General features: G+C 39.7%; 2 protein-coding genes across 6 annotated transcripts in view; one reads left to right on the top strand and one right to left on the bottom strand.

The window, feature by feature from the left end:
- Positions 1-12,145, bottom strand: part of LOC134218148 (serine/threonine-protein kinase N) — a 320,062-nt gene that overhangs the window by 77,728 nt on the left and 230,189 nt on the right. For all 5 annotated transcript variants that reach the window (XM_062697031.1, XM_062697028.1, XM_062697029.1 and 2 more), the window contains one exon: positions 5,348-5,790. In XM_062697031.1, the coding sequence (XP_062553015.1) occupies positions 5,348-5,790 (443 nt within the window). The remainder of the gene's footprint in view (positions 1-5,347; positions 5,791-12,145) is intronic.
- On the top strand, positions 3,504-5,346 carry LOC134218152 (UDP-glucosyltransferase 2-like). The gene is made up of 2 exons (XM_062697039.1): positions 3,504-3,803; positions 3,859-5,346. The coding sequence occupies exons 1-2, from the start codon at positions 3,639-3,641 to the stop codon at positions 5,257-5,259; spliced, it is 1,566 nt and encodes a 521-aa protein (XP_062553023.1). The 5' UTR covers positions 3,504-3,638; the 3' UTR covers positions 5,260-5,346.

Below are 12,145 nucleotides of genomic sequence, written 5' to 3'. Positions count from 1 at the left end.
TAACGGTAAATGCTTCACATCAAGATACGATTTTCAAATGATTCTTAATCGCTAGCGAGTTTTCATCATTTGATAATTTAAAAGTAAGATCGCTGGTGAGTTTTGATCACCCTCGATTTTTTGAAAATTTAATTTTTCCCATCCCTGGTTTGCACTAAAATGCCGCAAAAAAATTGTTTTCCCCAATAGAACATTTTAGTGGAAATTTCAGACACATCGATTTTTGCCTTTCTCGTATACTAAGTATACGTAAAGGCTGTATGATCGCTCCAAAACCAAACTTTTTATAGAAAACCCGGAGACCCATAGTGTTATATACCGATCGACTCAGTTCGACGAATTGAGGTGATGTCTGTGTGTGTGTATGTGTGTGTTTGTGTGCACCCACGTACCAAAATATAGCAAAAGTGTCACTCATGTTTTGGGCACTTATCCTCAACCGATTTGCTCGCAACAAGTTGCATTCGGCGCAGAATCCTGTCGCATTGTTTCCTATTAAAAATTGGCCAAATCGGACTATGGGCTCAAAATAAATGGCCAAAATACTATTTTTTTTATAATGCACGAGAAAGGCACCATTACCGCTAGGTGGATTAATCAGGGCTTTTTAATTAATATTTTCCCATAGAGTCCCCGTGTACTGGACAAATTCTTCAAAATTTCTTCGGATAATTGTTATGAATTTCTTCGGAAAACTCTTAGTAATTTCCTCATAAAATTATTCGGAATTCCCTCACAAAGTTATTCAGAATTTCCTTAAAAACGATTCGATTTTTTTTTTAAATTTCGAAATTTTCCTTTCGGAAACTTCGCATGACTTTCTCAGGAGTTTGCTCGGAAACATCTTAGAGGCTTCCTCAGATTTTTTTGGAAAGTTATTCGAAATTTGCTCGCAATATTCTTTGGAACCAGGGGGGCCTCCTTAGCCGTGCAGTAAGATGCGCGGCTACAAAGCAAGACCTTGCTGAGGGTGGCTGGGTTCGATTCCGGTGCCAGTCTAGACAATTTTCGGATTGAAATTGTCTCGACTTCCCTGGGCATAAAAGTATCATCGTGTTAGCCTCTTGATATACGAATGCAAAAATGGTAACCTGGCTTAGAAACCTCGCAGTTAATAACTGTGGAAGTGCTTAATGAACACTAAGTTGCAAGGCGGCTCTGTCCCAGTTTGGGGATGTAATGCCAATAAGAAGAAGAAGATTGTTTGGAACTACCTCGAAGAATTATTAGTAGTTTTCTTGGAAACATTCTATTAATTTCCTCGGAAAATTCTTCGGAGCTACCTCGAAAATTTTTGATTTAACTTCTCAAGAATTTTTTCGGAATATTTGTCGGAATTTCATCGGGAAACTCTTCGGAAGTTTGTCGAAATTTCCACGGGAAATCCTTCGAAATATCGTCAAGAAATTCCTGTACAAGATTCGGAAGCCTCACAGCGTGTCAGGTTTTGAACAGCAGCGTGGTGATACAAGAAATGTTTCACGACAATGGTAAAAAAATCATCGAAGCCAGTTGACAGTTAAAGGAACGTCGGATCGGATTCTTCTGCAATCGGATTGGATGAGATCGACAGCTTCTGCCTTAAAACAGAAATATCATGGGGCTCCCAAAGCCCCACACCAGGCGGCTCGTGGGAAGCAGATGTGAGGAGCGCTACATATCACCTGCATCACATTTTGGAGCACGAAGAAATGAGCAAACGCTTATAAGGATGCATTATAATTTGCTCTGACAGCATAAGATTTAAGTAAAGGTTTGCAAATTCCATTCTATTCTATGGCTGCAATAAAAACTGTCGTAAAATTTGGATATTGCATGGGTTTAAATAGTTAAAATTATGCATTTTTTCTCTGGGATAATTGATATACATATTCTCAGCAAATTTATTTCTATTGAATCATGGCTGAAAAAGAAAACTTTCATTACATCGGAATGATGAGAGAAAACGGTATTTCGAATTGTATTCAACGTGTTTAGTTGGTCGATTCCTGGCATATCATCGTAGTATGACTTGACGAAAAAATATATAGTCATCCTGCTTATTTGTTATCAACAAATTTGACACAAGCTGTGTTATCTCTTCCCACGTACCGTATCATAAAATTAAACAAAAGGCATTCAACCTGATTTTGCAGGTGAAGATAAAATGATTCCTTATGTACTTTTGATAGACTAATTTTTCGGCGTAGTCAGTATGTGTATAACCGAAAACGGGTAATGAATTTGAAGTACACATAGTCAATTTATCGATCTAATCAAAATCAGATCTGTTGGAAGACAGGAACGTCTGGAACAATAATTCAGCAAATGCTGCAATAAAAGCTGATGAAACCTTGGGCGCAGCAAATGCAAACGCAAAAAAGCTCGGTAGATCAAGTTTATCAAAAAGGGCGGTTATGGTGCAATAATTGTACAATAGTCCTATATGACCCTCGATCAATCTAGATATGGAAAGCAAAACAAAATATACCTACACACATATTTGTTCTTTCTAATACGGCAAAATCAAGGAACCCATCATATGTATTATATTAGTAAACAATAACAATACATGCATTATGCTGGGTATATATTGAACAAGTCACATAACTATCTAAGTTGACGGTATGCAACTCCAATATAATGTTGATCTGCGTATAAATTAAATTCACTTAAACTGTCTAAACTGGGATTTACATACGACAGCTACAAATATACATAGGCAGTGTTGTGCAAATAAATACTTCTACACTTAGGGTAGAGATTGATATTTTCAGCCGGAGACCCAATCCCAAAACACAGACTCGAAAACCCCCATTAAAACAAGAACGCAAGACTATTTGCTAGCTAGTTGAATCTGAAATATATTATGAATTTGTTGTTTTCTCTCAGCCGCTAGTTGCCATTCAGCGATACTAAATACGTTAATGGAAGTTGAAAGAATTTTAAATCTGAAACTTACTTTAGAACATAGCTTAGTTTGACATAATGCATTAGCCTCGTATCCCTTCACAGTGATTAAGAAGACTTCGACGATGCGAGTAGTTATTTCAATGTTTATTTCAAACTTTGGAATTGCAAACAATATGTTAGCATTTCAAATATTAGTTCAAGACACACACAAAATATATCGGCCAAATGTGCCATTAATAAATCGTACGTGAGACGGTCCTATAGTGTATTATATACATTCGATAGTGTCGTACTACTACCATTTTAAACATTACTGTTCAAGAAACATTCTACCCACACCACCTTTCGTAGCTTTTAAGGCTCCCCCTAACGCACGCGACACAACAGTCGCGACGCGATTCTATCGCTTGGCGACAGCGATTCTGTCGCCGTTGGTATGGAAGCGTAGATAGAACATTGCCTGCAGCGACCCAACAATAGAATCGCGACGACTAGTTGTCGCCGTTGCGGCGATGAAATCACTTCGGTCTGGGGAGCCTTTAATCAGCACAAACAACAACTACTATCATCAATCCTCAACAATTACCATCTCGTATCACTCCGAATAAATTGCTCCGCCGTCCGTCCGTTGTCGGTCATTAAGTCAGTCAACTGCAGACTGTGAAGAAGATAAGTCTATCGAACAAAAAAACGCGCGGCACGACTGTTTTGTTCTGTGCTTCAACTGATTTCGTCAGCCGAACATCATGAGAGGCATCGGTGGGTTACTGATACTGCTGTTAACACTGGCGATTAGCATCCGAGAGGGCGTAGATTCAGCAAAAATTCTCTGCGTGTTTCCCAGTCCCGGTAGATCACATGTCCTGGTTGGGCAGGTTCTGCTGAAGGCGTTGGCCGAACGTGGTCACCAGGTAAGTGTGTTTATTCGAAAGCGTGCAGCTACATTCATAGAAACCTATGTTTCAGGTTACAATGGTGAGTCCTTTCAAGCTTTCAAAACCGGTTCCAAACTATAGGGAAATATACGTTCCCCCGGATGATACCGTTAGTAAAATGACTAAAAGTTTCCTAGAGAAAAAACATAACATCCTTAAGGGTATTCCAACCATGATGCGCAGTGTGCTCAATACTGCTAACAATACAATCAACGATCCTCAGTTTTTGGCCATCAAGAATGAGCAGTTTGATTTGGTTATTACAGGATTGTTTATGGCAGATTTCATCCTCGGTTTTGGTCCCCATTTCAATGCACCAACTGTGGCACTATGGAGTGCTGGCCAGGCTAAATTCACATCTGATCTGGTGGGAAATCCAAGGGCCGTGGATGCCGTTCCACATATCATGCTCGGCCAACAAGAGCACATGGGGTTCATGAATCGTTTGAAGAACTTGCTAATAGCAACAGCGGAAAATTTGATCGTTGAATATGCGGTATGGAACCAACAGCCATATTACGACTTCAACTTTCCCGCAGACAAATATCCGAGCTATAAGGATGTTCGAAAAAACGTATCGCTTGTGCTTTTGAACACACATTTTTCAAGTAGCGGACCACGGCCTTACATACAGAACATAGTCGAGGTTGGCGGACTGCAGATCAAAAACAAGCCAGATCCTCTACCAGAAGACATTCAAAAGTGGTTGGACGAAGCAGAGCACGGCGTTATATATTTCTGCTTGGGATCAAACCTGAAATCATCCGACCTTCCCCCGGAGAAGCTTCGAATTTTTCTCAATGTTTTGGGTAAACAAAAGCAACGGATACTGTTCAAATGGGAAACCGACAGCATTCCCAATCAACCGAAAAACTTCCTAACAAAGAAATGGCTGCCACAAGACGATGTATTGGCTCACAAAAATGTCGTTCTATTTGTGGCACATGGCGGTTTGGGAGGAATGGCCGAAGCTCGGTTCCACGCAGTCCCTGTACTGGGAATTCCCATTTTCGCAGAGCAGTCATCTAATGTGTTAGTAGTAGAAAGAGAAGGCTGGGGTAAAGGGATCGACTACGAGGTTCTCACCGAGGCATCATTCGAGGATCCGTTGGTGGAGATCCTAACGAATCCAGAATATCGACAAAAGGTGAAGGAATTATCCGAATTGTATCGCGATCGACCACAAACTGCCGTCGATACAGCCATCTATTGGATCGAGTACGTCATCCGACACAAGGGGGCTCCCCACATGCACTACCAAGGGGCAGAGCTAAACTTTTTCCAGCAACAGATGTTGGATGTCGTGGCAGCATTACTCGTGATAGTATACCTCTTATTCAAACTTCTGAAGTTTGTCTTCAAAAAGTTGACTACACTCATATGTCGTAGAGGTACGAAACAAAAAGAAGGTAAGAAACGAAAAACAGCTTAGAGTAAAATAATAACGAAAGAAAACGTCCAGAGATAATAAATGTTTTCCACAATCCGACAGATAGCTAATAAAAAACGTTATCACTTACCTCTTGAAGTGCCTTTTTATCGATTGTCTTTGTACTCTGTAGCGTCCGAATGACGTTCTTCGCTCCGTCCACCACGGCGGCCTCGATTCGTAACCGGTGCCGCAGCTCGTCGATTCGGTCTTCCAGCGTACTCTCCAGGTCTCGTGGCTTGTTTTCTCCATTCTCTTCCGACTCCTTGTTGTTGAGCTTATTCTGGCGGACTTTCAGTATCCGTAACCGCAGGAATTCAATTTTGGCTTTGGAATCGGCAAGCATTTGGTGTGCTTCGGCTAGCAGTTTCTTGTCTCGGCCGTGGTGCCCACTGGAGATCGATTGGATCATATTTTCTGCGCCATTTTTGACCTTGGTTTCTATACTGAGCTGTTTCTCCAGCGAGATGAGCAATTTGTCATTTGGTGTGAGCTCGGTTGGGCCGCTCTGTGTGATGGGCGAGGGGAGCATATCTAAAACGGAAGGAGCTTCATTAGTTTGTGTTTGTCTGTTTGATGAATTGGATGACGTAGAATCTATATTTATGCAGTCTGAGCGATCGTTACTGCATTGTGATCAAGTCGGCTTCAAATGGGCAGCAGGAGTTAGAGAACGATTGCTTGGAATTCACACTTATTTACAAGTACCTATACAAAATACGGATGATCTAATGTTTTTGATTTCACAAGCGTCTATCATCAACTTTTAGGGATACTATTCAGCTGATTTACTATCCCACAACGCAATATGTCTACACCTGGCTAGTAGATATGGTTTGCTCAAGAATTATAGATTTTAGTATTGAGGACAAAATGTTCGTGTGGCCCACGAAAAGGTGCGTCGTGTTGGGAAAAGAGTACATCGTAGATTGTATACCGATAGCTGTCATGTGTATATTCAATTTTTCTACTCCAAATGCTAATGTAAGGCTTTTTGGGAGTAATAGCAATCCAATTGGAGACCCATAGCACATAACATAAGTGGATCTTCGAACAAAATCCAATCCAAAAGTTGACCCCCTTTCGATGAGCCAAAACTGTTATAATTGGGAACGGGAACATCGTTCTGTCATTTTCAAGTGTAAACAAATACCATATGATCAGAAAATTATAACACTTTTTTCCAAGACTACAAAGAACAAGATCTGTAGCCAAAGTATAATGATATTTATTTTTCTATCATCAATTTTTTACATTGTTTTTAAAAATGACGGATTGCATCCAAAAGAAGGTCTCTCCTATGCTGTTACTAACCAATTTATATTTGATGAAATCTAATTTGATTTATTTGTAGGGTAAACTTCTATTTTCAGGCGACTTTTGATGAAATGTTCGTCTTTTATCCATTTTAACTTATTTATCATACGAAAATAAAATTCCTCTAAAATTGATATAATATTTTCGAGTCAGCATGTTTCAACATGTGTTGAAAAGTATATTCCTTAGAACTGTTCTACATTGGGAACGAATCTTTTTATACGCAGTCTTCGGTTTTTTCGAAAGGATGACGAGGGATACACCAATGTTTGTCAACGATGCGTAACAATCACAAAATAGATAGATTAGAAGCAACATTATAAATTATCAATCGTACGAAAGCAAACTCGCTTAGCATAATGCAGGAGAGCATCGCAACTGTGAGGTAATTCCAATTTGGATATAATATTAAATGAAAATGTGATGATTCAACATTGAAATCAAATTATCTTTATCATACCATGAAGCACGTAATTTGAATAGGTTATTACGATGTACGATATTAATGTCATCTATTTTCATGGCATTCTTTTCATTATTAGATCATTGCTTTTGGGTTGATAGTATTCCGAATACTCTATACCAAAAGTAGAGCCATTTCAACGACATGTAAAAATGAAACAGAAAACACCAAAACTGTGCATTGAACATTTAACTGACGGTAAATCCAGGTGAGGCATCACCTTTATAAAAATCAATATTTCTTCAAAATAATCCGATAAAAGAAACTCTACTTGTTGTTATTGATAGTTTAAGGAAAGATAGTGTAGAAGACTTTTGAAAGACAAAAAGTCGGTTACATACATGTTAGAAAAAAGTCAAATTCGGGTGCGCTGCCACACCACTGGGAGAGACGGCACACATGGAAAATGTTTGAGAAATGCGGATAATAAATATGCTCATAGCAATGAATGAGCATTTGATACGGTTTTCGAATAAAAACATAATAGGTATTTCATGAAATAATTAATATTGAGCGTCTTAGGGGAAAATGTTACAAGGATCGTTTACTGGTTAAGAGCCCGTGCGTGGCGTACGAATGGATTTTGTTCGAGTTTGTCGAATCAATATCAATAATTAAATCAGTTACATACCCTAAACTCCTTTCTTTTCTACTTTAATATTGTTTACCCCAATCTCCAATTAATTATAAAAAAAACAATTTCAGCTCCTAAACACCCAACGCCACTAGGAAAAATCTTTTGTATAATTCCAACGCGAATCGTATTCAGATATACAATATAAGTCGCGTGACCCCTTGTTAGATCAAATACTGTTATACTATCTTCTGACGTTTCGATGTTCCGTATAACAAATAAAAAGTGTTATAAGGGTACAACTTTTGCTACCCGAGTTACACATATGTTATGTGCCCATAGGGATCATTCTTGACTCCCTGGGCGTAGTATATCCAATATCCATTGTACTTGTCACACAAGATACATACTCATGCAATGGCTGGTATAGAAAAAAAAGCTTTCAACTAATAACTGAAGATATGCTATTAGAATAATAAGTTGAAAAGCAGGCCAAGTTCCAGTTGGAATGTAGAGCTAGCAGCCCCTATCAATGCGATCGTGTGCCATTCAAAGCAAGCTAGCCCAGTACTGGTATGGGGTAAGACTCTAACTAAATCTGATCCAACTGATCAAGCGTCTGTTCGTCGAGGAGGTGCGACTTCAGCTTCAACAGCATCTGTCATGTGGATGCTGCTGAATCTTCTTCTTCTTCATTGGCATTACATGCCCCACAGGGACATTGCCGCCTCGCAGATTTGTAGCGGCGCATCTACCCGCGCGGCTAAGAAGGGCTGCAACCAACCTACTGTTCCCGAAACATCAATATTATTCGAGAAAACGAAATAGAAAGATTACGGACTGATGAAATGGCAATGACCTTGTGCGTAAAACAATACCGTTTATTGTGAGCACTGTTTGAAAATGAGTGACGTTGCACATAACACTACTTTAATTCATCGAACGAAGTGGATAGGTCCCCGTGCCTTATGTAAAAAGTTTATTTTTGGAGCCAACATAGGATAAACGGTCCGATAGTTGTGGTGGGTACGTACTATATATGGGGTAGTACGGATCCAAAGCAGCAAACTGGGACATTGATCGATTTATGTGCACGTCTTAACCCAAAACAACAACAAAAAAACAGGATGTGAAATTCTACCAGAATCGGTAAATTTTCTTACTATTCTGTTGCTATGGCACTTTCAGTTGCGGTATAATTCATATAGTTGTGAGTTTGACAAAAAAAAACAGAATAATCCACCTAGCGGATGGTGCCTTTCTCGTGTATTATAAAATGTAACAAGAAAAGCACATAAGAGAGGTCAAAATTGCACTTTAGGGAGATAGATTCAGTTTATTTGTTTAATTTAATTTAATCAGTTTAATTCACATTTATTTGCGTTCATTTGAATGCATTGCAGCAGTTTTTGATTTTTTTTCGGTTTTGAATGTTTTTCCAAGGAAGGGACGACCCTTGGGAAAAATGGGAAAAAAATTTTTTTTTAATAACTCCGGAATGAAATGGCCGATTGAGCCAATTTTCAATAGCTAAAAATTAGGAAGGATTCCGTGTCGAATGTTGTTTCAAGCAAATCACATAAGGCTAAGTACAAAAAAGTGTGTCTCACATTTTTTTGTACACACACATACATACATACATACAACACATACATACATCATCTCAATTCGTCGAGCTGAGTCGATTGGTATATAACACTAGGGTCACTGAGCCTTCAATCAAAAGTTCGGTTTTGGAGTGATCCTATAGCCTTTACGTATACTTAGTATACGCGAAAGGCAAAAAGATTAGCAAATAATGGAAGACAAAAAAGATAAATTAAAAATTTTCGCATCTATTGGAACATTGTACCAATAGCAGCCTTTGCAGGTTGCTATAGATACAGTATAATCTACGACGAGTCACATCCCTGCAATTTCGACGTCTTTGCGCTGGTGGAAATTTCTTGAGAAGGACAGAAAATGTGGAAAACTGGACATCGATTGGCTACCTTCTACCAAAGCTGTGACATTACTAACAAGGTGGGAACCGGCTTCATAGTGCTAGGCAAGACGCGCCAACGTGGGATTCTGTTAAAGGTCAGCTAATTAACGCAAGGGTCAAAGTTTCTTCAACTACAGCAGCGGTTCTCTACCTGGGGTACATTCGCTGGCCCCAGGGGGTACTTCGAACCTCGGACAGAAATGCTTAATGGCGGATGTATTACCATTCCAATAAAAATGTATTATTAGCTTTGATATTTTTTTTATGTTTATAATTTTGTTTATAATTTTTTTATACCTTCTTCAAAGCCTTTTGGAAGCCTTCTTTCGAGCAGCTCGTAAGCCTCCTTTCAAGAGACTCGGAAACCTCCTTTCAAGAGGCTCGGAAGGCTCCTTTCTAAATGCTCGGAAGCCTGCTTTCAAGAGGCTCAGAAGCCTCCTATCAAGAAGCTCAGAAGCCTCCTTCCAAGAGACTTGAAAGCCGCTTTGAAAGAGGCTCGGAAGCCGCATTTCAAGAGGCCCGGAAGCCTCCTTTCAAAAATCATGGAAGGTTACTGTCAAGAGGCTTGGGAGCCACCTTTCATGAGGGTCGAAAGCTTCCTGTCAAAAGGCTCAGTAGCCTCATTCAAGAGACTCGGAAACCTCCTTTCAAGAGGCTCGGAAGCCTCCCTTCAAGAAGCTCGGAAGCCTCCTTTCAAAAGGCTCGAAATCTTCCTTCTAAGAGGCTCGGAAGCTTCCTTTCAAGAGACTCGAAAGTTTTCTATCAAGAAGCTTAGAAGCCTACTTCCAAGAGGTTTGAAGGCCTCCTTTCAAGAGGGTCGGAAGCCTCCCTTCAAAAGCTTTCTATCAAAAAGATCAAAAGCCTCCTTCCAAGATGCTTGGAAGCCGCTTTTGAAGAGGCCCGGAAGCCCCCTTTCAAGAAGCCCAGAAGCCTCCTTTTAAGAGTCCTCCTTTAAGAGTCTTGCGGATCATCATTGGCGGGGTGTAGATGTAAAAAGGTACAAAGAGAAGGAGAGCGAACCACGAGTTGCATTAGCTGTGTATGCCATGGCCATTCGGGTCCACCTCAAGATTTTCTTTGTGTATAAAAGAAGTAGTGCCTGCGGTGTGCGAGTTATTCCAGTTTGTGACAGCAGTACACAGCATGCGGTCACCGGTCACTGGTGGAAAAAGAAGACACCTTTTTTGTTATTCTATGCTTGACGGTGGTCGGATGCAGTGGGGTCGGTTGCGTTCGATGCAATTGTCCATCGCATCGCTCGGAGTTCACGGCTACAGGCCGTTGATGGTTGGGGATGCGATGGCAGCGGTGGTGGATGACGAAGAATAAAATTAGCCCAGGGGGTTTTGGTCTGCTCAACCAGGCTAAGTTATTGGTTTTATAATCCACATCCTGTGAGGCATCGTTATAGGTCTTGAATTATTGTAAATCCAAATATTGTATTTACAGTGAGAATAGTTTTCTAATTCTAGTAAGGCAATAATTGATGAACTGTGCATATTTGTTGTTTTTTGGCCAGCAACGGCCAACAACTACGAAGTATACAGTCAATCGAGCTAATCTATATAAGTGAGTTTCAAGTTAAATAAAAATATGTTTATATTGAACACAGTGTTGGTATAATCATGCTCAAATCTCAATTATCGAAGCCTCATGCGCGAGTTAACTTGCTTGCGAATCTGCAGGATGAGCATCGCGATTGAGTTTTTCACACAAAATCGCATCGTTTCGCTCATTCGCCAGCTCTAGGCTCTTTGAAACGAGTTCTACAGAACTGTGATAATTATGTTTAGGATGGGTTTCAAACGTATTCGTAAAAAATATACTTTTCGGGAACTTATTCAAAAGGACGAAATAATTATGTGCGTAGAAAATAAATAAATAATTTTCTATCCCCACGCAAACCATCACCACAGACAGTTAGTTTGCGTTGGAGTGCCATCAGATTTGTCAAATCGACGTATGAATCTTTGTTTACAAAATCTCATGGGTTCTTTTGAATACTTACCCGAGACTTGTTTGTGGAAATGGCACTTTTTATGATATTATTTTGATTGTTTTTGATTGTTTCCATCCTGTTTGCATCACTGAACTGTGACATAGAACCCCTTTGAATAATCCCTGTTGGCCAATAATAACACCGTCTGACCAAGTTTCAGAGCGAATTTGAAGTCACGAAGCGTTCCCTTTCTCTAGATCCGTCGTTTGATTCTCGTCATAAACAAAACATCATTCGACGGATACATAAAACTTGAAATTAAGCAGTTTTTTTCTTTTTATAGAAGACCCGGAGACCAATAGTTTTATATACCAATCGACTCAGTTCGACGAATTGATCGGACTATGGGATCGGAAGTTATGGCCAAAATACTTTTTTTACGGAATAATCGCGTAAAAAAGTGTCACTCATTTTTCGGGCACTTATCCTCAACCAATTTGCTCGCAACAAATTGCATTCGACGCAGACTTCTCATTGTTTCATATTAAAAATTGGTTGGATCGGACTATGGGATCGGAATATTTTTTACAAGAAAAATTCTCACTCATTTTT

The sequence above is a fragment of the Armigeres subalbatus genome, chromosome 2 (assembly GCF_024139115.2).
Source record: "Armigeres subalbatus isolate Guangzhou_Male chromosome 2, GZ_Asu_2, whole genome shotgun sequence".
In the NCBI taxonomy this organism is placed as follows: Eukaryota; Metazoa; Arthropoda; class Insecta; order Diptera; family Culicidae; genus Armigeres; species Armigeres subalbatus.
This window is presented reverse-complemented; position numbering and strand designations above follow the sequence as displayed.

Coding starts and splice junctions, on each gene's coding strand:
- LOC134218152 (XM_062697039.1), top strand. CDS start 3,639: ATGAGAGGCATCGGTGGGTTACTGATACTGCTGTTAACACTGGCGATT. Junction 3,804..3,858: donor TGGCCGAACGTGGTCACCAG/GTAAGTGTGTTT, acceptor CCTATGTTTCAG/GTTACAATGGTGAGTCCTTT.